The sequence below is a fragment of the Natator depressus genome, chromosome 4 (genome assembly GCF_965152275.1).
Source record: "Natator depressus isolate rNatDep1 chromosome 4, rNatDep2.hap1, whole genome shotgun sequence".
Taxonomy (NCBI): domain Eukaryota; kingdom Metazoa; phylum Chordata; order Testudines; family Cheloniidae; genus Natator; species Natator depressus.
Genome location: NC_134237.1, coordinates 78,759,804 through 78,787,439, shown reverse-complemented (window position 1 = coordinate 78,787,439; position 27,636 = coordinate 78,759,804). Strand labels below are relative to the sequence as shown.

At 40.9% G+C, this 27,636-nt stretch overlaps 1 protein-coding gene across 2 annotated transcripts in view; it reads right to left on the bottom strand.

The window, feature by feature from the left end:
- WWC2 (WW and C2 domain containing 2) overlaps positions 1-27,636 on the bottom strand; it is a 182,619-nt gene that overhangs the window by 11,621 nt on the left and 143,362 nt on the right. For both annotated transcript variants that reach the window (XM_074951219.1, XM_074951218.1), the window contains exons 13-21: positions 25,605-25,685; positions 25,431-25,517; positions 22,422-22,614; positions 19,619-19,783; positions 18,670-18,791; positions 17,650-17,848; positions 15,903-16,067; positions 12,105-12,197; positions 10,173-10,415 (exon numbers count right to left, since the gene is read on the bottom strand). In XM_074951219.1, coding sequence (XP_074807320.1) covers positions 10,173-10,415; positions 12,105-12,197; positions 15,903-16,067; positions 17,650-17,848; positions 18,670-18,791; positions 19,619-19,783; positions 22,422-22,614; positions 25,431-25,517; positions 25,605-25,685 — 1,348 coding nt within the window. The remainder of the gene's footprint in view (positions 1-10,172; positions 10,416-12,104; positions 12,198-15,902; positions 16,068-17,649; positions 17,849-18,669; positions 18,792-19,618; positions 19,784-22,421; positions 22,615-25,430; positions 25,518-25,604; positions 25,686-27,636) is intronic.

Below are 27,636 nucleotides of genomic sequence, written 5' to 3'. Positions count from 1 at the left end.
ATGGAACATAGCACAAAGTTACCGAGAACTCAAGTGGAAGTGGTGTGCATCACTTCAATAGGGAGCTGGGCGTTACTTTAGAAAAGGAAAGAATGCACCAGCACATCTGCTAGCTAGATGCCTGAGGTGAGATAAGTTATTTCCTGGGTTTATAACAGACTAGGGCCATGCCAGTTTATTGTAGTTATGTTCCTGAAAAATGCGACTTTAAGCTAAATGATTTTAATTCTTATGGGGAAATTGGATTCGCTTAATGTAAATGGGGGGGGTTAGGTTCCAGGGAAATTTTTTTTCACCAGACAAAAAACCACACACACACACACACACACACACACACACAGTTTTAAACAAACAGTTTAATACTGTACACAGCAATGATGATTGTGAAGTTTGGATGAAGTGGTGAAGTTAGAGGGTGGAAGAGGATGGGATATTTCCCAGGGAATGCCTTACTGCTAAATGATGAACTAGCACTCGGCTGAGCCCTCAAGGGTTAACACATTGTTGTTAATGAAGCCTCACACTCTACAAGGCAGCATGAATGGAGGGAGGGGAAGAAAGCATGGCAGAGAGAGACAGCGACACACACCCTGTGTGGGGGAGAGAGAGAGATGCGCATTGCCCCTTTAAGTACACTGACCCCATTCTAAGTACATTGCCTTTAAAAAAAATCAGGAAGTTGAGACAGCAGCTGCGGCCAGCTCTCTCCGTCCTGAGCCCTGTCCTGTCCCCACCCTGCTTTATATGGAGAAGGGGTAAGGGGGGCAGGAGTAGGGGGGAGGGGGACACCCTGACATTAGCCCCCCTTCCCTGCACAGCAAGCAGGAGGCTCCCAGGAGCAGCTCCAAGGCAGAGGGCAGGAGCAGCACATGGCAGTGGAGGGAGGGACAGCTGAACCGCTGGCAATTGGTAGCCTGCTGGGCAGCTGCTGCACAGGGAACTTAGGGGAGCAGGGAGCTGATGGGGGGCTGCCGGTCCACCCTGGTTCCAAGCTCCCACCAGCTAGCTCCAACGGGCTGCTCTTCCTGCAAGCCATGGACAAAGCAGGCGGCTGCCAAACCTTATAAGGGAGCACTGCACAACTTTAAACCAGCATGTTCCCTAATTGATCAGCAACGTAACAACGAAACAATGTTAACTGGGACGACTAAGTGAGGAGTTACTGTACCAGTCATTGCCTGGCCAAGTGTTTAGTTACAAAAAGGAAAGAGAAGGTGCCTTCCTAATATTTAAAATACTTCTGCCCATTTATACTTCTCTACAATGCTGTTCTTACCAGCTTCTTAAAAAGAGACCAGCTTGGCATTAGAGCTTAGCCCCTCTTATGTTAACTATTTTAGATCGATTACTTACAAATGACCATTTGCTTTAGGATTGCTAAGGAAAATAGTAGGGCTGTCGATTAATCACAGTTAACCCTCACGTGATTAACTCAAAAAAATTAATTGCGATTAATCACAGTTTTAATTGTTCTGTTAAACAATGGAATACCAATTGACATTTATTAAATATTTTGGATGTTTTTCTACAATTTCATATATACTGTATTCTGTGTTGTAATTGAAATCCAAGTGTACATTATTTTTAAATACAAATATTTGCACTGTAAAAATGATAAACAAAAGAAATAGTATTTTTCAATTCACCTCATACAAAGTACTGTAGTGCAATCACTTTGTCATGAAAGTGCAACTTATAAATGTACATTTTTCTTGGTTACATAACTGCACTCAAAAACAAAACATTGTAAAATGTTAGAGCCTACAAGTCAACTCAGTCCTACTTCTTGTTCAGCCAATCGCAAAGACAAACAAGTTTGTTTACATTTACAGGAGATAATGCTGCCCTCTTCTTATTTACAGTTTCACCAGAAAGTGAGAACAGGCATTCGCATGGCACTTTAGCATATCTGGCATGTAAATACCTTGCAATGCCAGCTACAAAACATCTGTATGTTCCTTCATGCTTCGGTCACCATTCCAGAGGATATGCTTCCATGCTGATGACGCTCTTTAAAAAATTAAATTAATTAAATTAAATTAAATTTGTGACAACTTCTTAGGGGAGAATTTTATGTCCCTTGCTCTGTTTTACCTGCATTCTGCCATATATTTCATGGTATAGCAGTCTCAGATGACGTCCAGCACGTTTGTTTTAAGAACACTTTCACTGCAGATTTGACAAAACACAAAGAAGGTACCAATGTGATATTTCTAAAAATAGCTATAGCACTTGACCCAAGGTTTAAGAATCTGAAGTGCCTTCCAAAATCTGAGAGGGATGAGGTGTGGAGCATGCTTTCAGAAGTCTTAAAAGAGCAACACTCCAGAACCCGAAAGCTACAGACCCGAACCACCAAAAAAAGAAAATCAACCTTCAGCTGGTGGCATCTGACTCAGATGATGAAAATGAACATGCGTCGGTCCGCATTATTTTGGATTATTATCAAGCAGAACCTGTCATCAGCATGGACGCATGCCCCCTGGAACGGTGGCTGAAGCATGAAGGGACATATGAATCTAACATATCTGGCACGTAAATATCTTGTGACGCCAGCTACGACAGTGCTATGAGAACACCTGTTCTCACTTTCAGGTGACATTGTAAACGAGAAGCAGGCAGCATTATCTTCTGCAAACGTAAACAAACTTGTTTGTCTGAGTGATTGGCTGAACAAGAAGCAGGACTGAGTGGACTTGCAGGCTCTAAAATTTTACATTGTTTTATTTTTGAATGCAGTTACTTTTGTACATAATTCTACATTTGTAATTTCAACTTTCATGATAAAGAGATTGCACTACAGTATTTATATTAGGTGAACTGAAAAATATTATTTCTTTTGTTTTTTTTTTTTTACAGTGCAAATACTTGTAATAAAAAATAAATATAAAGTGAGCACTGTACATTGTATTCTGTGTTGTAATTGAAATAAATATATTTGAAAATGTAGAAAAATCCAAAAATAGTTAAATAATGGTATTCTATTATTTTTTTAATCGCACAATTAACTGTGATTAATTTTGATCACTTGACAGCCCTAGAAAATAGTATTTTTATGGCAGTCACCAAATTGCACCGTGGAGCTGGGGTGCCACACAGCATTTTGGAGCAAGTGAGAGCCCATCCCCCTCCCTAGGCTTCAGAGGCCAAGTTCCAGCCTCAGCCACAGCTTCAAAGTGCTAGTGTGAACCCTGCTAGCCCAAGTCTGTCAACACACACTGGGAGGCTCGCTCCTGCTTGCTCCAAAATGCTATGAAGGCATACCCTGAATGTATAGGCTACAAAAAGCAGCACACCTGCAACCTGTTGAAAATGAACATCTCTAATTTGCCTTCAACAACAAAGTCTATTGTACTAACATTTTTAATACCCTCCTATTTCTTTCACTTCATTTTTTTAAACAGAAGCAATTTTGCAATAATACAAGAGAAAATATCCACTTCAGAACATTAATACTGAACCACACATTTTAAAGGTGAGAGAAGGAAAAAGAAAGCAGCAAAAATAGCTGTTTTTCTTGTACGTAAGCGATCACTATAGTAAAAAATTGTTCTACTATACTTGCATAGTGTCTCTGCACCAGTGATTATAGAAAAGTTACCACCCCGAATAAAGCTATGGTCAGTGTTTATTAGTATCACTGCAAAAACCACTCACCCATCCCCCTGGAAATCCCTCTCTTCCCTCAAAATATCAAGTCAGATTTTAAAATTGAGGTTAATACAGAAATATTTTCCCCATTAGTTCTTGGACACTAGCAGGCATGGTATATACGCAGTAAGAAGAGCAATCTGCAACTTACTGCTGGCAATGTAAAGTAACACTTGGAAAATTAATACATGTTTTGTCAGTGGCCATGTGTTAAAATCACAAGCATTCCCAGCTAATGTTGATTATCAGAATACGTAAGCATCCACTATTTCAAGTTTTCTACTTTTATTTTCACTTCACAGATCTATGATATTTCTGGAAATTGTACCACATTTAAGAGTAAATAGCAGGAAAGGAATGTGCTGCCTCTGATAAATGCAGAAACAAAACACCTACAGTGAGAAAGACAGACTGTCAAGAGAAAATTCGCAGCAGATCTGGAAAAAGCTCTCTCTGGGTCAGATCTGCATTTTCAGCACAGGGCAGAAAAGGTCACAGCCACATGGTAATGGTTTTCTTCTACAGTTCAAGAAAGATAAAATAGCCCCAATTCTCTCCCTTCCTGGTAAGACAGGTGTGGGTCTCAGTGTTTCACCTGAATGCTTCTGCAAAATGTTACAAAATCGTTTTAATAAAGGACAGAGAGGCATTTACAAAAGTTCCGGTGACACGAGGTAACCTTTTAGTATGGATGTAGGGAGCAATATAGTACATCATGATCATGCCACAGCTTACAGTTTATAATTATCTGGGGACAGCACTTCAAAGAGTGACTGGTAGGGCTTTTTGTTATTCAAAGCCTTGAATTAACTCACTTCAGTACTTAACAGCACCCAAGGAGTTTGTGCTAGCACTACAGGCAGGGGCAACAGACTGGCCACTCTGCCAGACCTGAGATGGCCTGTTATACCCCTGCCCATCAATCCACTGATCAAAGTGCTTGCAGCTCCCATTTCAAAACCTGAAAAAAATAATAGCAGAGAAGTGTGTTTTCAGAGCACTTTCAATAACTGAGTTGCAGGCCCTGTTTCCCCTACCTGAGCAATTCCTACATCAGGTACTGGAGGCACCATGAGCCTGCACTCTCATTTTAATTGGGAAGGGGCTGAGTTGCACCTTCCCCCAATGGAAGCAGCAGGCGCTTCAGCTGATCTTGGGAAATCCATGGAGGTAGATATCTCAGTAAACAGGCCCTGTGCCTCTGTACTGGCTCCCAAGCCCCTCCCTCACCTCCAGCTTCTTCCGAACCCACAACAGTATGGTTTCTGATCAGGATCCCCCACTAACACTTTGCTCTTGGAGACCCTTTGGTGGCAAGAGGGTTACATGAGGGAATGTTGCCACTGACAGTAGAACCCACACACAGTCCTTGTCCCAACCCTGTCCAGGACACACAACGCAGACTCCATGGGGTTAGTGAAAGATGCCACAGAAGCTGCGCTCTGCTTTTACTGCTTCTCCCCCATCTCCTGGCTTCTTTCACCTGCAGATGTGGAGGGGACAAGGATGCCCTGAAAAAAGCAACGCACATCATTTGGCTCTGGCTAACTCCAGTATTAGTAAAGCTCAGTGCAGCATCACCAGGCTACCACATCGCACACTGTAGATGAAGAGGTGAGTGAGCCTCAGGACAACTGAGCACAGGAAAGCTCTCCCCGTCTAAGCGTATGAGTTCTCAAACATTTTACAGAACAGACCCACTTGATGATAGATGTTTTCTCTTCTCCCATTACCAACGGAATGGACCACCTCCCCTTCCCATTCATAAATGTGGAGATCATCCCTTCATCAGTGTAAGGAGTTGAGACAGTGATTAGGTGAATTTACCTCATGTAAAGTGGCAAGGGCTTAAGTGTACTTAATCAATCATATACATACATACATACACACACACGTGCCCCACACATTGGTTAGTGATATATAAACAAGTGCATAACCAATATAATCAATACAATGAGTTGGCTAGTTTGTAAGGTTACCAGTAAATAACCCTTTTTGGAAAGGAGTGCAAAATAAAGCCATTTGGCTAATTCAGATATAGCTTACTGTGTATTTTCTTATTCAACTCTTGAAATGTCCCTGATATTTGGGTACACAACAAGGATGAAGTTACAATGACCCAGCCAAATATAATCAGAAATAAGGAAAGTCCCCAAAGTCCCAGACAAATACACAAGTTATACAAGTAAACAAGGTTTCAGAGTAGCAGCCGTGTTAGTTTGTATCTGCAAAAAGAACAGGAGTACTTGTGGCACCTTAGAGACTAACAAATTTATCTGTTAATGCTCTTTGCCAAACTCTCACAGGGCTAGAGAAACCAAACTGAAGCCAGAGACCCTGGGTCTACCCAGAAAGACACTGAATTGAAAGATACATTTGTTAGTCTCTAAGGTGCCACAAGTACTCCTGTTCTTTTTACAAGTAAACAAGTTATATAATTTAGGGCACAATGCAGAATGTTATATTTGTTCATAAAACTTTATTATTATTATGCAATGAATCAGAGGAGAGGGGTATTGATAAAAGTACAGAATCATCTTGGGTATAAAAGACTGTACTGAGACATTAAGTCTTTGCCTAGTGTGTGTACAGCCTGTTCATCGGCCCGTCACCCTCAATTGATCCCTGGGGTGTGGCATTTTGTACCTATGCTGAAATAAACCTGTTCCTTGGATCTCAACACTGGAGTTCGCAGTGGTTTTGTCTGTTACAGCAAGCAGTGATTGTCTGCTTTGCTAGGTTCATAAGGTAACCTGTGGGCCTGTCTGGTGGTCCTAAAAACATCCTTACAATCATCAGGCAACATCCCTGTGGCAAGTACAGCATTTGCTTACACAGAAAAGTAATATAAGGAAAATATTTTACATCAATAGCTGTCTTTAATACAAGTGTTAAGATCTTTTGGAAAAAAAGAATAAAAATATCTAACTTTTGCTGTTCTTTCCACTTCTCCTTCCCACTTGCTTCAATTTTCTCAGCTGAAAACCAGGTGAACAGTATCACCCAACTCTCTGCACACCATTAAAAAGTGCTCTACAGAGCACAGTTTGGCAACCTCTGAGCAGATAAATACCTGGGGTGAGTAAGTTTCATATTGATCCAATGCAACAATTCATTTCTGAACACCTGTTCTAATTTCCTACATTGAATTGCAGTATGAAAGCGCACAGGATACCAGTTAAAAACTTCTTAAAAATGAGAGACACCCAAAACATAAATCTGAACGAACTCAGTCTGGGGACGTTTAAGATCTGAGGTTTTAATTCATGCCCAACATATATATCAGTTTTTATACTGCCTAAAAAGAAACATCTGGGGTGGCAGTTTTGTTGTAATATACAGTTGGTAAGGTATATTTCTTTATTTCTGCAATTGCACTTTAAAAAATAAATTCTCCAAGCATAAAATATAAAAAGGGTGCTAAAACCAAAGACTTGTCTATGTGGCATTAACCTCATAACTACAGATTATCTCCATATGAAGAGGTTAATTTACCAAACAGGGAAACAGAATGGGCTTTTTTTTTTTTCTTTTTTTTAAATGAAATATGGAAATCTTTCCCAGAACTGTACAGTGGATCAGAACTTTAGAGGACTATACTCTAGATATGTAAATACTGAGCATGTGATGATAGTTGTTTTGGGGAACTCATTTGATTTATTATTAAAATATTAAGACGCCTAAAACTTGTTTTGAAATGCTGGATAATGTTTCTATTTTTTTTTTTTTTAAATCTCTTCCGTCTCCTTAACCCTATTCAAACCAGAAGAAATACATCCGATTGCAGAGGAACTATACAAGGTTCTCTGCACTATGGATGCTCACACTAGCCCTGTTGGGAGTGGGGGCTATATGCCCTGTATGCACAGAGGAGGTCTCCACATTGGCTCCAAATAGGTTGCTGTGGTGGGACTGTTGTAGCAGGCCACAAAGAGACCACTGAGTTTTTGTTTACACTGGTGACTGGGAAATCCCCCACGCCTTCAGGTTTTGTTTTCCACAGAAGATTATCTAAAATTCTCCTACACTTGCTGTAGCCGTATTGGTCCTAACTATGATGGGACTCGCAGGCTTTGTAAAGAAATACGACCATGTTGAGTAGACTAGCCTGTTTAGCCAACACAGTGGTAAAGTGGCACCAGCAGCCAGTCTACAATAGCATTCTCAACATTGCTAGCACTGTTGGGGACTGCATCAGTACTAAAACAACCAACCACAACCACCCAACCCAACCGTGGGAGGGTATCCTACAAGCTCTCAATGTAGACAGCTGTAGAAGGTGCCGAGAGACTGATTCATAGCCTGGAACAGGAGGCATTAGAGGGGACTGTACTGTAGCATTACAACCTGAATGCAACTTGGGGGTGGATGGCATTCTCCTTAATTGTCCAAAAAAGCCTAGGCTTTGCACTGGGAGGGATGAGAACTTCAGCCACTGGTCCCCTGACACTAGAGATGTAAATATTGAATACTTTGGTACTTCCTTGAGGGACTGGCTAAATTTAGATAGTAAATATAAAATAAGTATTAAGGGACTGTAGCGGGGTGGACACCTGCTCAGGCCCAGAGAGGTTTAAGATAGCCCTGGGAGAGGGCTGGGGCAGGGGAAGAGCTGGGCTGATTGGCAGAGCAGCCGCAGCTGGGGGCCACGCCCCAAACAGACCCAGTGGGCGTTATAAAAGCCAGGAGCAGAAGAGCACTCTCTCTCTAGCTTCTGAGAGGGAGGGACCTCAGCAGAGTACCTAGATTGGAGCAGGGCTGGGGAAGGGCCTGAGGAGCTGGGGAGCTCCAGCCAGGAAAGCCCCAGGCTGCGGCCTAGCATTAGGCCCAACAGGTACTGGGGTTGCAGGGGACAGCCCAAGGTTAGACAGAGGCAGCAGATCCAAACCCAACCTTGCTTGTGATGAGTGGCTCATACTGCAGTCTGCCCCCGGATGCGGGGGCTAGCTGGTGACTGGCAGGAGCCTACGACTGAAGCAAGGTAGGGATAGTGGGTGGGGGGTTCCCCTGGGAGGGGGAGACCCAGAACTGTGGGGTACTGCCAGGGGGCAGCACCCAGTGAAATGGGCACCGGGGTCCTGGGAGGGACATGGGAGCCAGCAGCAAGGTGAGACACCGGCCTGAAGAGGGCACTCCAGAAGCTGGAACGCTAATTCCCTGAGATGACCAGCAGGAGGCACCGCCGGTGAGTCTGTGCCCCATGACAGGAACCTTTACAGTACTAACTAATTCAGAAGCATGTAAATGGTAATGGGGATAACTATGGACTGGAGTAATCCCTTAGTTTTTAATAAGGTAATAGCTTCATATTTGTCTAAAGTGTGGAGGTAGAAATAAGGTATAATACTTAATTGCTTAACAAATTTATCTTTTTCTTAAATAATCTAACTTTTCTAGTTACAAAACAACAAGAGGGAGCTTAAACATACACAAAGAACCCAAGTGGATAAAAACAACAAACTTTGCACTGTCAGCACATTTTACCCAAGAATCTCCAAAAACTTTTCCCAACACAGAGCTCTCCACACTACTGTGTGCTAGTATTACAGAACCATTTTGGAAAACAAGGAACTGATGGACAGAGAGGATATGTGCCTTGCATACAGAGAGTCTGTGGTAGACCCAGTAATTGATCCAGGCAATGTGAGCCCCTACATTGCTCTAATCAGTAGACTATTTTACATACAGTTTCTTACTTATATTTTAATCTTTTCTGAAATGCACCTACCTCTTGGTGGGTGAAACTCAGCTCTCCCTGGCCAAAGTCAGAAGAAGGGTGTTCTGAAGGACAAACTAAGATGGGGTGGGAGTGGGGGTCCTGTGAGGCTGTTGCACAGCCTCGCCACAGGTATTATTACAGCCTGTAGTCTCAAATCATGGCCTCTGCCTCTCTGTGCCCTCTTCGTTGAGGTTTCTAGGCAGCTACAACTGAATAGAACCCCCCCCCCCCCCCAACGAAACAAAAACATTGACTTCAATGGGAGTAGGACTGGGATTTAAGATTATTAAACCTTTAAATGGATTTCTATATTGTTTCAGAACACAAACTCTGCCTCCAAATGAAAAAGAGCATTTTGCCTCCAAATTAATTGGCTACTCAATCTGATGTACAACTCTAGAACAACATTACTTTTGGTGTTTAGCAAATTCTAGGTTTAAATAAATAAAAAATTGAGTCTGGATTAATTATTTAATAGATTTTTTTTCCTTAGATTTCCCATGATCTTTTACTCATGCTACATAATTCAACTTTGTAATTAGCTAAGCTTGATACTCCTATAAATATCTTCTAAAAACATCTAAACCAAATCTACCCTAGAACCTAAAGTAAGGGATTTTTAATTTTCTTTGTTTAATACTGCTATGGACCCATTCCATCTATAGGCACATTACAGGACATTTTTTCATTTGTGCTTCCTTCACAACCAGACTATAACTATTAGGTTTTTAAGCACAGCCCTCCCTGGAAATAAATGAGTGCTTATCACACAATGATGGGGAGTTTTGTTCACTCTTTATACCTGCTTTTCAGCTTGTTTCAAGAGCTTTTGGAATCGCTCATCCTCCAACACACACTGGGGAAGGTTAGTCTCTGCTCTGGCTTTCATCTCCTCAAGCTTCTGTTTAAGATTGCGCAGTGCCTGAAGTTCATCGTTCAGCCGACTCTGTCGGGTCCGAGATGCCTGGAGGTCCAGCTCCAAGTCAAGAGAAGTGCGTACAGGGTGCTCTTGCGTAGCTCTTCGCATGATCGACTGGCATGCAGACTGAATTGTTCAGGAACGATAATGTAATAAAAGGTAAGAGTACATTTAATATACAAAGGTGAGGTGAGTTGCCAGTTGAGTATGGAATTTTCACATTTATTTTTTCTGAGCATAAGTTGCCATACCAGATCAGGTCAAAGTCCATAGGCCATCTACTCTGGAACTCTGCTTCTGGCAGCAGTCAGTGCCTAAAGCTTCACAAGATGCTGTAAAACTCCTGTAGTTCATACATTACAGATGCCATATGGCTATGCCTGCATAGACCCCTCATGTACATGAAGCCTCCACTTCCAGGAGTTTTTCTGTCCATCAGAATGCTACCTCCCTGAATGACGTTAGCTATGTTGCCAGAAGCCCTCTCCCGTGAAGACAGCTGCATCTACAGTGGGGGTTTTGTTGGCATAACTATGTCGGTCGGGGTGTGGTTTTTTCACTCCCTTGACTGATGTAGCTATGCTGACATAATTTATGTGTAGATCAAAAGCCTTAGAGAAACTGCTTTCTGACCCTCACAGCAACACAATTATGAAGTACGAGATTTAATAGTCTTTAGTTTTCCTAGCTCTGCATGTGTCATTAATGGTCATAAAATTATCCAGGACTTCTAATTTTCCAGACATAGCATTTGATTCAATGACCTCCTCTAGCAGGCCTCAATCCAGCAAGGCACTCAAATACAAGTCTAACTTTAAGTGCAAGTAGTCCTATTGATTTCAGTATGACTATTAATTTTCTGAAGTACCTTGCTGATTTGGGACCTCAGTGAATGCCAGAGATTGACCATAGTCTGTAAACAAGTATTTCCCTTTCAGTGCTTCAAATTTACTTCCTTTAATTTAATTGAGTTTTCTCACAAGATGGTCAGAGTAAAGCCACCCAGACTTTGCAATCTCTTCTCCCACATCAACTCTGCCATCCTGCTAAGTACAGTCAGCCTTCCTTAGACCCTTTCAATGCTTGTTGCATCTCTGAAGCCTAGTAATCAAAAATGGACACAGCCCCCTAGGTGAGAGTGTATATTTCATTTTATATATTGTCACAATATCCTTTTCTCCTTCAAATCCCTTCATTATTCACAAATGTTCTTGGAGGAAATTCATTTGAAAAAAACTTAAGTACGGTTGAACCCTTGAAAGTATGGGATTTTCCCAACCCTTCCACCAAAACTATGTTTAGGATGAATGTTCTTTATGTATACAGTATATAAACATGCATACTATTTTTTATTTAAATGGTGTGTTGCATTATTGAAGGATCCCGATGACTTTTATATACTGTACAGCATATTTCTGAAATAACTAACTCTAAATGTGAGGGTGGCAACTATTTAACACACATCCTAATAGTGAGGAAGGTGCAATTCTGCCCCAGGCTACCAGGGCAAACCTCTACTCTCACAAGAAATGCCATGGGATCATTACTATCCATCCATAGGGGAGAGAATTCTGTTGTTAAAGGTCTCATTCAAAGGACCTAGACACAATTAATGGAACTCTGTTTATCTGCTTTGGGAAGATGATGGGACAAGTCACACTTGTGTAAAGATTTGGATCTGGGATCCCAGGGAGTCTGGGTGTTTCAAAGAGATGCTGAGATCACTCTATAGACTCGAGATGCCTAAAATCAAGCTGATGGTATAAAATGAAATAGCAAATATGTGGATCACTGTTCATGTGAGATGGCACTTACCCTTTTAACTCTCAAGCTCCGTCGTTCTGTGGCATTTCTCACAAAGAGAGACTTTTTCGCCAGTGTTGAGCTGTCACTGTCACTTCGATTCAGCTGTCAAAATATGGATATAAACACTCTGATATAAAACAGCAGTATATTTTAATACAAGGCTTGTTCTGGTTTTAAGTTAGAAACATTTAGGAAAAACTCAAGGATGTTGATGTGCTGGTGGGTCATTCTTGCGGTTCAATAAAACCTCTCAGTCAGATAAAATAAATGTCCAGAGTTAGCATCTTAAAGAGCGCAGAGGCATTTACTTCATGAAAGCAATCTGAAGCCACATACTGAAACCTAGGCTATTTAAGGGGTGGTGAAGGATAACATTAGGTAATTTGACGCTATTTTTGTTCTTCAATTTACATTGCCAATCCAGACAATATCAGTGGTTCTATAACATGAATATAAGCATCCCCACACACACAAAGACATTTCAGCAATTTTTACTTGAAAGCAAAACGATGATTCAGCCAGTAGGTCGGCAACCTAACTTCTTAGCTGAGACCCCATTTCCCAAACTTTTGAAAGTCAAGCCCCCCTTTGAGGGGAAGGGAATCCCCTGTTACCTCATGTACTGTTAAAGGCCCACTCACCTTAATGTATCAATCTTATATGCCCCCCTGGGGGAGTTATGCCCAACTCTGGCTTAGTCAATCACATTCTCTTCCTCCTAGAGCACGCTACCGTCACAGCATAATGACGACCCACAGGTGATGGAAGATACTCATGGCTTGAAATTGACTGTTGCATCGGTCACCAATTATGGTTAAATTAAAACAGGATTTTAATACTTCAGTAAAAAATTACAATATTTTACTGAAAATGCATTGTGGATTGTTTAAAAAGTTTAATTAGCTTAGCACAGGGCATACTGCCAAAGCATTGGTTGTTTTACAGTCCTCTTACTTCCAAGGTTGTGAATACTATTCACCTGCCTGGGGTAGACCCTTATCAACAGAGCTGCAAGGGAAAAGCAAATTACTCTACACATTCACCTGGCCAACAAGCAGCAACCTCAATCTCAGTCTTATCTGGATTGAATGTATGTATGTGCAGATCCTCCTACAAGAACATTACTACTTCTCAGAAATCAGTACCACAGACAAAACAACAACAGTGGCTCTTTTCTTAGGCTTTGTCTACACTGAGTACCTTACACGTGGCATAGCTGTGCCTCTACAGTTCTGCCGCTGTAAGGTCCACCGTGTAGCTACTGTATGCCAGCAGGCGAGAGCTCTCCTGCTGGGGAAATACCACCACCCAACGAGCGGCAGTAGCTTCGTCAGCGGGAGACCGTCTCCCCACGACAAAGTGTTGTCCGCACCGGAGCTTTTCGTCAGTCAAACTTTTGTCAGTCAGGGGTGTGTGTTTTTTCACACGTCTGACAGACAAAAGTTTACCGACTAAAGTGCCCTGTAGACATAGTCTTAGTTGTATTATAAAAGTACATGAGATGACAGATTGTTCTCAAACTGAATATCTATTAAGTATATCAATGTATATAGTAGCTGAATTAAAAGAAAGCTGGTTTAAAGTCTTATACAGTTATCTGAAAGATTATTAGTACTCTTTTCTGAACAGCTGAAAAAATTAACATGGACTACAGGAATTTTGCTGCTGAAATTTCAATGACTGACAAAGTCAGAGCCCTACAGCATTCTAATGCAGCATTTATGTGAAAAAGAAGAACCTTGTGACATGGGTATATATCCCTAGAGAGAAATCAGTCTTCTCCCATACAAATTCAGCTGTTAACTCATCAATGCTAATGATCAGACATTAGCATCTAAATTTTTGTTAAACACTTTTCAAAGGAACAAATGGGATTTGGGTTCCTACCTGTCCTTTGTGTCTTTGAGAATCTCCCCCTACAATCTCTGACTATATATACTTCATGAGAGTCACTTTCAAATCATCATGTGAGAAAAGGTGCTTCACTATAAGGGAGCAGACATCAGCAGGTAGCTAGCTGGAGTGAATGGTCTGTAACTTGAAGTCTTTAAACCACAATTTGAGGACTTCAGAAACTCTGAAAGAGGTCAATGGTCTATTACAGGAGTGGTGGGTCAAGTTCTGTGGCATGCAATATTCAGGAGGTCAGACTAGATGATCACAATGGTCCCTTCTGGCCTTGAAGTGCATATCCATCAAATGTTTTCTGCCCAGGACATGCTGCACAGTGGGGGAGGAAGGATGGTCTTGTGGTTCAGGGAATGGAATGGGACCCAGAAGGTCTGGATTCTGTCACCAGCTCCAATAGTGGCTTCCTATATGCCCTTCTGGCAAGTCATAATCTCTGCATCCTGGCCCTGCCACAGTCACAATCTGAGTATGGTACCTTGGTTTCACATGCATGGTACCTTGGTTTCACACTCTAGTTACATCTATACCAGCAAACTTCATAGCCATAATTTACCACCAGTTCAGCTCCATTGCTGGTAGGATGGGTGGAAGTTAAGGTGTTTATACTGCCATGCCCAAGTTTACACAACAGTAGCTAAAACCATCAGGGCCCTCTCTACATCACACCATCCACCATTATTTCCTCTGGAGGAGCTGCACAAGTAACAGCATTAGGGCTGCAAGGTTCACCAGTGTAAACGAGGTCTCAATGCATAGGGGTTAAACACCACACAGTGGGCCCTGGATTCAGCCAAACTTTGGAAAGCTTGTAGAATAGAGTATTCTATCGGTACCTAATATGCTTAGTGAGTGCAAGAGGAAGTGAAAGGTCATTTCAGAGGAGATTCACCTTGTGACAGGATAAATATGGCTTACTGCTAAGCGTTTTGATACCAATTATTTTCATTTTTTAATCAGATAAATCACCATAAAGTTGGGACCAACTTTGAAAATTTCATTATTTAAAATGGAAACTTCTGACCAATTGAGCAGTGGGATTGGTAAGGAATTAAAATGCTGAGAAAAAAAATTACATACTTGCCACTGAAGCCATACTGGGATCAAAGCAAATATCAAAATTTTTTTAAAAAAAGCATTCAATTTGTTTTTAAATTAAAATTTGTGTAACTCAGCTTGTGATCACTTCTTAGATCTTAAAACAAATGTTTTTATTGTTTAAATACCAAATACCAATACTTATACCTATTGCTGATAAACTAAGACAGTCTCCATGTTACCACTGTTCAAAGGGAGACTAAAACTGTATTGTCAGAACCAAATTTGAGACTAACGCCCAAGGCAGAGCTCAGGGACACAGCTGCAGCAGGATTTCAGAACTGCACCATGTAGATGCTACCATGATTTCAAATTGGATAGTTTGGTTAAGCTTCAAACAGCTTTTTCCAGGCTATGTTGCCCTCACACTATACGTTATTAAAAAATGCTAATGCAGTGTTTGCTTATTGTGAGCTTTATTCTAACACATTTTCAACAGATCAAAGATGCCAGATTATTTCAGTGCATTGCTATGTGTGAATTACTGTTCTGTTTATACAGTGAAACCCACCCCTTTGCAGAGATCCAACACAAGACACTTCATACATACAAGCCCTCTGCAAAGGGTTGCTTTTCATCCATAGTAAAAGTGTTTTGTGACAATATATGACTTCACTGTAAGCCTGTTCCACTGTGCATCAGTATGTTCTTTTGAAAATCCAAGAAAAGCACAATTTAGACTCTTGCAGGTGAAAAGTGGGTTTTCCCAGTACACGACTCATTGCCAATAATGTGCCATTGCCAAGGAATTAAATGACTCTTTAGTTAATAGCATCTCATTGAGAGTGCTTTTCCTCTTACCCTACAGATGTACTGGTTCCGCTCTCCTGGAGAGAAGGTTTGCGACCGCACGATCATGCTGTTCCTGACAAAGGGACGCTGTCTAGAGCTCAAGCTGGCTCTGTCCTTGGGCCGGACTGCCATATTCTCATTAAAGGCTTCCTCAGTATTAGTCTCTTTATCAACCTGTCAAGAGGAATTTAAAATAAAAAATACATAGACACATACACTCCCCTGCCAGCGGTATACCTTGCAAGCACTGTTTATTACCCTCCCAAGACCATTTAAGTTGAAACCCAACACAGAAAGCAAAGAATCTTACCCATAACTAAGTGCAGCAGTATTCAATAAAAAAAAAAAAATCAGTTACAAAGTGTAAGAAAAACCTTGCCAAGTGTTCCCTGTGCCCAATACGATTACCACTTCCATCTGAAACTTCTACAGCAGGGGCCTCACTAATCTGTAAACCACAATCCGGAAAGTCTGTACTCAGAACAAACAGTTGGGTTTGCAGTTTACGGCTGCACAGCGAGGCTCTGATGCTGTGCTGGGGGCAGGGCTGAGAAGTGATGCCACATGCCTAAAGGATTAACTGGGCATTTCATATTGCCCCTTGACTCCCTCCCTGCAGCAAACACCCTGAAACAGGGCTCCATCACTGACTGCTGCTGTTCTTCCTTGCCCACCCCATGGCAACTGCTAATCTGCCAACCTCACTAATCTGAACTGGGGCTTCCCACTCAACTAATTCATACAATATTAATTGGGTCCTACTTTATTTACTGTGCCCACTGAAGTAAGCATTTAGGTATCTTTTCTCCTTTTTCTACAGCCAAGTTGATTGTTCGTTGAAGTTTTCACTTATCTAGTTGTCCATACAGATCAGAGAATGTTTTAAGCAGCAGCACAGCAACTGTAGGAGGATCTGGCACTAGTAGATCACATTTCAATCAGTCTTGCAATCAGACATTGCACTGCCACCTGCTGCTAGGCCTCTGACTCACTGCTGAATGCAGGTCTTCTTAACAAGGCCTAGATCACAGCTTTCGGCCATGATTCAGAAAACTACTTAAGCATGTGTCTAACTTTAAGCAGGTGAGTTGTCCTGGGCATGTTCTTAAGCAGCTTGCTGAATCAGGACCATCATCTGTGCCTGCCAGCCTGGTCCCCAAAAGACCCTCAGTCCATTTGGCCACTCCCTGCACTAACTGAGAGCTAATTACAATCTCCAATGAGTCACTAGACCAGGCACTGAACTTTTCCAAGTTCAGATGGAAGATTTATGTCTAAATTCCCTGCACTAATTTCAAAGATCTTAATTTTTTTTGAAACACAATCTTAAGAGAAATAAGAAAAAACTAAAGATGAAATCATGACATACATAAGCAAAAAATAACTTACACATTCATAACCTTCAAGCTACTAAACGGATTTTCTTTCAACTTGAATTTTTTCCTTACTCAGAGACCAAGTAAAGACTGGAGTTTTAAGGTGGTAGTTTTTTAGTTAAAAGCATGCAAAATTTTCAACTAGAATGAATGTTAGAAGTTCACGCTTGCCTAACTCAAAAATGACCAATCTGATTTTTCTCAAACTTACTGTACAAACAATTGCTATAATAAAATGTCATGATAATCTTTAAGCTTTCAGACCCGATATAATATTATGGCATACTCCTAGGGTAAGAAGCAAATAAATATTTCATAAGACTAAGTGGTGTCTTCAAACATGCAATATGCTTTAGGGAAGCACAATCTAAAATATTCACCAGTGTTGGCACTACAGCAGCTAACTGATTGCCAGGGGCATCAGCACGGTCACTTTCTTCCCCACCCTTGTTTTCATCTGTCTCTGCTGTATCGGTGCATAATCTCAAGTTATCTGTATATCCTCCTTCCTCTGCCAATTTAACTCCATCCTCCTCTTCATCCACAATTTCATCAGATGCCTCTTCTAGCATTTCTAACCTGCAAGAACAAAAGTAACCCAAGTTACCCTTGAACTGACAAGACCCACCAAAGAAAAGTACTGGAATGCCTAAATCCTGCACCTTGTACAACAGGTGTATTGTTATCAACATGTTATCTTGATAAGAACAGGATGATTATAGTCTCACCAAATGCTTCCAAATTACTCATGTGAATGCATTTTTAATTATATGCTCCAAGAAAAAACACAAAGCTCTGTTATAATTCACCTTCGAGAACATTTTAACAAAGCACACTAAATTTGATAGCACCATGCTGCTCTGGTGAGAACGTATATGAAAAATTTAATGCTATGAAAAAGCCTTATTAAAGCTTCCTGTACGTGATCACACATTTCTGTATGATAACTACAGAAAAGGAGTACTGGGAAATACTGTTCCTTAACATACACAACAAGATACAGTAATTTAGCAAATGAACCCGTCCCACTCATGAAGAAAGTTCACAGCCCCTCCAGAACAAGAACAAACAGCACATATCCTGTCTATGACATGCAGCAGCCCTCTCACCCTAAATCCTATTCATCTCCCATTAAAGTTAATGGGTTGTATGGATTGCAATAAGATGGGACAAGTAGCATTTGTGATGTGGCATTTTGGGACACTGTCAGTGAGTCAGGAAGAACTGAGTGGATTACACAGAAGGGTGGGGTGGGGTGGGGCATTAGAACATTCAGTATATTTGGTAAACTTAAGTGAAGATAATGGATTGTCCCTGCAGAGGAACTAATTTTTTTCCCCTGGCAGGTAAAGCACTTTTCCTAAGCCTACAGTGAGGGTCAACGGAAAGAACAACTTTACCAGTCTTCATCAGCACCCCTGTGCTCCTGCCCCTCTTCCTCCTCCTCCTCCTCCTCCGCCAGCTCTTGCTCTACCGCTTCCAACTCAGCAGATGTCCTCTCCAACAGAGCCGAGACAGCATCCTGATGGCGTAAATAAATAGAATGAAACTAGACACAGTACATTAGGCAAGAAATGACAATGCTTACAAGAGTTGTGTTTCCCTGGCATTCCCTTACACCAGGAAAATGTGATTAAGTGATAATAAAAAGGCAAAGTATGGAAGTTTATGCCAGGAATCAGAATTCCAGACATGCTACATACTAATTAGTTGTGTGAAAACATTCAAAGGGAGATACCATGAAGTATATTTCTTCTCTAATGAGGGGTGATTATAGTATCACCTAAATAGGAAGAAAAGATTATTTCTTAAAATCACATATGTCTCATGTTGTTCTTGTGATGGAAGCACAAAGCAGAAAAGTTTGTTTTAGCTGGAATGATTAAGGTACAATTTGCATAAAAAGTATTTTTAAATGCAATGAAAATATTTTAACATGTGAGTGCAAAGAACAAAAAACAAAGCTGTTTCCAAAATATACACATGAAAATAAGAAACCAAATTAACTAACAGGGAAGCTAGGAGACTCTTATTTTAAAAACAATGTAAGGTAGGTCAGGAGAAGGAGAGATTGAAACATAGGACCCAATCCTACAACCCTTAGTTAAGTGTTTGTAGAATGTGGGCCTATACACATGCTTAATATTTACAAACCCATGTGGGACTAGTCAAGTTAAGCATGCACATGAGTGCTTGCAGGATTGGGACCCGAGCCCCTAGTAAAGTCAATGAATAAGAACTGCAGTTTGGTGCATGTAACATTAGTGCAACTGCCTCAGTGGGGTGAGGGAGTAGGGGTCAATGCCTTTTTTCTTGCTTTTACTGGCGTAGCCAATACACACTGCTCACCAAGTCATACGAGCCTGACAATTGCTTGTAAGGCAGAAACACCGATTCCTCATTTTGTTCCTTGTTCTTTTTGCCTGGAATTTGCTTGCAGGGCAGCAGATTATACCACAGAGTATAGGTCTCATTAGAAAGTGATAAATCTGCAAGGCTGAGCTGAGTTCCAGCCTACATGGAATGACAGATGGAAGGAAAAAGTTAAAATCGGTCATTTTTCCTTTATGAGAGCTGAGCTCTCATTCTACAGTATTTTTCACTGTACAAAGGGCACCACAAACTTGACGAGCATTTCTGGGCATTTTACAGCTCAAAAAGCATTGTTTTTTTCCAGCGATGAAACAGAGTTTAAAGAGCAAATGGAAATCTGTACAAGCTACTCAATATTGCATATACTTTTTTTTTTTTAAATTAAATACCAAGCTGAGCATTTACCTGTTACAAAAAAATGAGACCCCTGAAAACCCCCAAAATGCTTCTCTGGTATTCTCTAGCATTAAATAATGAACAACTGTTGGAGTCCACTGCAGAGTGCACAGCTTGGGTTCTGGAGCGACAAAGCCATAATACCAATTCTGGTTGATCTCAGTCCACTTCTCAGCAGACAGTTGGCCCATCACAAAAATCACCCACAACCACCAATACTAACTGGAAACTTCCTGGCAGTATCAGCGAAGAAGAACAAGAGTGAATAGTAGGGGAGATTAAGCTACCTTTTCATTCAGGGAAGGGAGGCCTTCAGGTGAGGTTTGAGGCTTACTGGTTGGGAACTATGGGGAAATTTGCACTATTGCTGCCAGGGCTATACCCTGGAGATTTAAGTTCTCTGTTTTGTAGCTAAAAAGAGGATTTCATTCTCCATGGCTGTCAGTCTGGGTGCCTGGTTGGCACAGTTCACTGACAGCCCTGACATGTGTCCCTTCTGCAGCGAGGGAGACCCTAGTGCACATCTACCTGGAAGGCACTAAATGGCAGCCCCTCTTCTGGCTCCTCCAAAACCTCCTGCTGAGGTTCCAGTGCATTTTCCCCCACATCTTTTCCTGTACAGGCGAGTTGCATCATACACGCATTTAACTTACGCGAATTCAACTATACGCGCCTGGCAAAAAAAAGAAAAATGAAGAAAAAAGAAAAACAACAATTCTGCCCACCATTCCACTCAATGAGCGTATGCCCCGGAGCGAGCGTGAGATGGGAATCTGCTGTTCCCTCAGTCGGTCTCAGTTCCCACTTGCCTCTCGCGGTAGTGGAGTACAGGAGTCGACGGGAGAGAGCTCAGGGGTCGATTTATTGCGCCTCGACTAGATGCGGTAAGTCGATCCCCGCTGGATTGATCGCTGCCTGCCAATCCGGTGTGTAAGCATAGTGTGAGCATCTTGCTGCGCTGAGTGGATTCTAGTGCAGGGTTTGGCAACCTTTGAGAAGTGGCGTGCCAAGTCTTCATTAATTTAGGTTTGGCATGCCAATAATACATTTTACATTTAAAGGGGCCAGCGGCTGGAACCCCAGACTGGCAGCGGGCTGAGCGGTGCCGGCGACTGGGACCCCGGCTGGCAGCAGAGTGCCGCCAAAAATCAGCTCGTGTGCCACCTTTGGCACGCGTGCCGCAGGTTGCCGACCCCTGCTGTACAGGGTTGTACAGTATACACAAAACCATGTACAGTATACTTTATGGGCTATTTAAGGGATTTTCAAGGGCAATTTTGACTAGATGCGATTTTCGCCTTACATGCTGACTTTAGAACCTAACCCCCGCGTAAGATGCGACTCGCCTCTATGCAGTCCCCGACTATAACTCCACAAAGTTGCTGGCCACCTCATCAAGCTCCTGGCGCTGGCCAAGATAACCATCCATCGGTCCAGGAGGACGAAGCTCGAGGGGAGGTTCTTTACAAATGTGGGGCCTACTTGTGGACCCTATTTGTCTCATATACCTGTGCAGAGTTCCTCTGGGCAGTGTTCACTGGCTCCTTGGACTCCTCCTCAGAGCTATAGGCATCGTTGATGGTTCGCAGTTTATATTTTAAAGAGTCCTTGATTATTAATCAGTGTGCCTCATATACATCACCACTTCCACTGGGCAACAATATGTGACGACAGTGATAACAAATACAAAATACGGAAAGACTTTAAAATAAACCAATTATCTCTCCCCATGACAGTATCCTGGAAGGGAAATTTCCTTTTGACTTTTTCACATGATGGTAAGCTTAATGGTAAGTGGAAGCAAGTTATTAGTTATGTGATGATGACACAGTTAATGATGTCAGAAGCCAGAATAAATGGATAATGTCACAGTCTACAGTATCCTAGATTATTATTGTCACATATTATTACAATGAAGTATACTAGTCTCAAAACATGGAACTTAATGCAATCTACAGTGTTGTACAAAAGATTTGCATTCCAGGCAGTGTTTTGTTACAACACAAGTTCGCATCACTTTGTTTTACATATTGTATTTTACACTTTGGAGACCCAATTCTACTCTGACTTGCATCAGTGTTACACTGATGTAACTCCAATGAAGTTTAGATGAAATTACTCATGATCTACATCAGTGTGCTACACATCAACTGTCACTGTGAAATATCATGGCAAGATAGAGCTTTTAAAACGGTCTCCATCCAACACTGTATTGTATACATGTGGAATTGCAGAGAAATTTAAACATCAGAGCTATTAAGACAACTCAGATGTGGTACTGAATTCTTCTGCGAGCATTGCAGAATTCTAGAACCCATATTCATCAGTGGGGAATAAAACAAACAAATGCATGCCAAGCAAAGCTAATAAAAAAAATGCATACCAGGCATTCTTCCCGTCGAGTTTTACTGACAGAACAGACATCTACACGTAACGTCTTCTGCTGCAAAGCGTCTTGGGAAATGGCTACTCTGAATATCTCATTGAATAAAATGGTTTCCATAGCAGGATGGACTTTAGTGCGGAATAGACAGCTGATATCAACTGAAGATGGAAGTACTGCTACCCTAAAATAACTGAAGGGAGCAAAATAAAATGATGTACATGTGTAGCAAATAGCACCTATTATACAAGCACAATTACAATTTAAGATCATTCACTAAATCCAAAATGAATGGCTTAACATTTTACCCCTGTAATTGTCTCGTGCTCAGCTGCACGTGCACTATGCTTAACATGTGCCAGCTGCTGAGGGGAAAAGTGAATCACTGCAGTCAGCCTTCCACTGTGGAGGTAAACTGACCACAAGGTTTGAAGGAAAAGTGCATGCCAGGGAAATGGACAGGCAACAATTCAGATGGGAGGAAGGAGAAAGAGGGGGCTGATAAGTTTAACTTCCCACCTGTCCCTTGCACAGCCATTTCCCCAAAAGTTATTTCTGTGCCTTGGGAAGGTAGTGACAGATGAGGTAGGCATTGCTGACTCTATCCAAATGAATCCTTTGCTTTAGTATTAAGTGAGAGACGCTGAAGATCATGTCACAGACAGTGGGATACATTATCCTAATGGAAACAAGAAATCCTAGGAAGTTGAAAGATCCTTTTGGAACAGAGAGAGTTGGAAAATTGAGAGAGAAAAGTTAAACACTTAGAAATGAATTCAGTCGCATGGTGAAATGCATTGTACCTCATATTTCTGAGAAAAATATGTTTGGTTTTAGAACCTAAAAAATTGAAAACTAGTAAAAGAGAAAGAAAACAGCTAGGAAAGATGAGAAGCAGTACTTGAAGGAGATTAATATTATGCTAGTATTTAATAATCACACCCCTACTCCCATGTGTATATGGTAGCCTAAATTCAAGAGTCTCTGTACTCTTATTGAACACCCTGGCCAACCGTGTGGTTTCCATATTTGAATCCTGCCTTTACATATGCATCAAGTGTTCCAAGGATCTTTCCTTAACCCTCATCTTTTATGCACCTTCTCACTTTAGCTAGCTTCATTTTCACCTCATTATCAACCACCTTGGACTTCTCTTCTATACTGAAGTCCTCTAACTACGACTCCCAAGTATCTGCTTTTATTGACTGTATCAGGTCACAGCTATGTCAGGTTTCAGAGTAGCAGTCTTGTTAGTCTGTATTCGCAAAAAGAAAAGGAGTACTTGTGACACCTTAGAGACTAACCAATTTATTTGAGCATAAGCTTTCCACTGCTGAATACTCTGAAGACTTAAAAGGACACTGACAACTGAATGTCTTAAATTCCAAATTGTGAAAACAAGGTTTCATAAAACCTACCATCAACAGCACAACACAATTTTTTTTTAAAAAGGGACCAATGAAAACAGGTGTTTTTTCCACAAATGTTCATTCTCCTGCATGTTTCAAAGATGGCAGTAATAAGTGAATAAAAGTGAAACGGACTTCATTGATTGTCATTGTCCAAGCTACGAAAAATGTAAACAGCTTACAAATACAGACAAGTACACTGGATTTTAAAAATTCTTTCACTTCTAACAGCTATGGTTTTATATCAGAAGAAAGCAGCTCATGTTTTTGAAATAAACAGTATACCTTTGAGTCCTTTCTGTGGAGTAAAAAATTCTTTGCCCCAGATCTCTGACTTCAACCCTCTACTTTCGTCCCAACGCGAAAAATATTGGGAATCAACTTGTTTTTCTTACTATATTTTCAGACCATTGCTAATATTTGTACTTCACTTGATCTTTAACGCTCTAAATTTGACAGCCTTCTTCATGCTTACATTAGCCATATCTCATCTCAACTTTCCATTTTCACGGTCTTTCTAAATTCCTGCACTATAAATTTTAGGGGGGTATAATAGTGAGAGAGAGACAAAACTATTAACTCCAGAAAACAAGATTGTGTCACACACATCCTTCATGTTCACTGGCTTCCTATTGGTCAATGAACCCAGTTCAAAATAGCCTTAAAAATACCATCTCTCCATGGACTGGCTCCATCCTACCTCTAATCATATTAAGCCTCGTAACAGCCTGTTGAGATACTCAAATATTACTGTACCTATTTTACAGCCTGGAAAATTTAAGCAGTTGTTTGCCCAAAGCCACACAGCAAGTTAATTTACAGATCTAGGTGTAGAACTCAGAGATCTTTAATCCCAGTTTCCTACTCTAACCATCGTAAGGTCCATCAATGGCTGTTAGCCAAGATGGTCAGGGATGCAATCCCATGTCCCTAAATCTCTGACTGCCAGAAGCTGGGACTGGATGACAGGGAATGGATCACATGATAACTGCCCTGTTTTCTTCATTCCCTCTGGAGCATCTGGCATCAGCCACTGTCAGAAGACAGGATACTAGGCTAGATGGACCACTAGTCTGACCCAGTATGGCCATTCTTATGTTCACTAAGAACACTCCCTCTTGTTTCTTTCATTACTTCCTACATCAGCCATTTTTCAATACTTTCATCAACCTGTTTTCCACTTTTATTGTTTTGATATGTCTGCTGTCTATACAGCACAACACAGAGTCTAATTTTTGAGAGGCCCTCAAACATCACTTGTTAGAGGTGATGTGTCTAGCATTTTTGCTGAGCCACTTATAGTTTATGAAATTGCCCCTTGAACTTATGACAGGCCCTTGTTTAAAACTAATATACACTATTTTAAAATTATTTAAAATTTTACACACACATAAGACCACATATATACACAACCTTCTGAGAGACTGTTGGAAAGATTATAGTAACAATGATTTTTTACCTACTATTTTTTAAAAACTATAACTTATAATTATACAGTATTTAAAGCTACAATACCTTCCAAAAGGAATGAGTAAAGCATAATCACAGAAATCGTGCAATGTACACTTCAGCATTACTACTCAATGATTATTTTACTTACACTCTGGAACCAAAGGGGACAGAGAAGGCATGAAGATTTCTGAGCTGCATTACAATTACCACAAAACTTGAACTGCTTCGGTCATATCTGTTAAGATAAGAAGACAATGTGAGGCAGTTTTGCCACAAGCTTCCCTAAATATGAATAGATGTTTCCCATTTGCTTATTACTTACCTAAGTCCTATTTGCACTTGGGCAGCCTCTAGAATCGTTGTGTCATCTTCACTATATACAGCATCTTCAGTTTCATTTGGTCTAGATCAGATAAGTAAATAATTGGATACAAGGGTGAGAAAATCATAGTTAACTTTCAATTATCATAGAAGAATACAAAAAAAACCCATAAGCCTCCCAACAGACAGATTTAATTGAATCATTATCTGTAGCACAACTGAAAATTTCAGTGTTTGTACTGCAACAGCATAGGTTTTAAAACCAGCCACTGGAAATTGATTGGCTGTTTGAGGAAGGACATGGCATTAACAAGATTCATTGATTTTAAGGCCAGGAGTGACCATTGTGAGTATCTAGTCTAATCTTCTGGATAACACAGGCCAAATACATCACTTACTGATGCAAAGAACAATGCACACATTCAATATAGTGTCAAGACATCATGCCATGATTATTTTGTGATTGGGACTCCAATCTACGTTTATAGCTCTCTCTTCTCATAGCTGCCCAATCACTTCTTGATTGCAAGCCAAAGAGAGAAAACACCCACTCTTTCTCCCCACCTTTTGTTACCGGAAACAAAGGAAGTCTCTCTCCTCTTTCCTTCCTCCATCTCCTGGTGAATGGTAGATAGGAAGGGGATTTCTTCCCTCTTCCATCTACCCCACCATTCTTAGCTTTTTGGAGGGACAGGAAAGATCCCCATAGATCCTACCTATTCATATTCTGCTTGCTGCAATTGTGACAAGCAGCATGAGGTGTGCTCTTGTGACCAAGATGGACTGAGATCTAACAGACAGTCTTCATGACCGCCACATGCAGCAGCACAAATCACTGCACATGACTTTAATCTAGGGCTGTCAAGCGATAAAAAAAACTTAATCGCGATAAAAAAAATTAATCGCAATTAATCGCATGATTAATCGTGCTGTAAAACAAAAATAGAATACCATTTATTCAAATATTTTTGGGTGTTTTCTACATTTTCAAATATATTGATTTCAATTACAACACAGAATACAAAGTGTACAGTGCTCACTTTATATATATTTTTTTTACAAATATTTGCACTGTAAAAACAAAAGAAATAGTATATTTCAATTCACCTAATACAAGTGCAATCTCTTTATCATGAAAGTTGAACTTACAAATGTAGAATTATGTACAAAAAAAAAACTGCATTCAAAAATAAAACAATATAAAACTTTAGAACCTACAAGTCCACTCAGTCCTACTTCTTGTTCAGCCAATCGCTCAGACAAACAAGCTTGTTTACATTTGCAGGAGATAATGCTGCCTGTTTCTTGTTTACAATGTCACCTGAAAGTGAGTACAGGCGTTTGCATGGCATTGTTGTAGCCAGATTCGCAAGATATTTATGATATGCTAAAGATTCGTAGGTCCCTTCCTGCTTCAACTACCATTCCAGAGGACATGCATCCATGCTGATGACGGGTTCTGCTCGATAACAATCCAAAGCCAGCGTGTGGATCGATGCATGTTCATTTTCATCACCTGAATCAGATGCCACTAGCAGAAGGTTGATTCTCTTTTTCGATGGTTTGGGTTCTGTAGTTTCTGCATCAGAGTGTTGCTCTTTTAAGACTTCTGAAAGCATGCTCCACATCTCATCCCTGTCAGATATTGGAAGGCACTTCAGATTCTTAAACCTTGGGTCGAGTGCTGTAGCTATCTTTAGAAATCTGATATTGGAACCTTCTTTCTGTTTTGTCAAATCTGCAGTGAAAGTATTCTTAAATCAAACAACTTATGCTGGGTTGTCATCCAAGACTACCATAACACAAAATATATGGCAGAATGCAGATAAAACCATGGAGCAGGAGACATACAATTCTCCTCCAAGGAGTTCAAACACATTTTTTTTTTTAAACAAGCATCATCAGAATGGAAGCACGTCCTCTGGAATGGTGGTTGAAGCATGAAGGGACATATGAATCTTTAGCACATCTGGCACATAAATATCTTGTGACACTGGCTACAACAATGCCATGCAAACACCTGTTCTCACTTT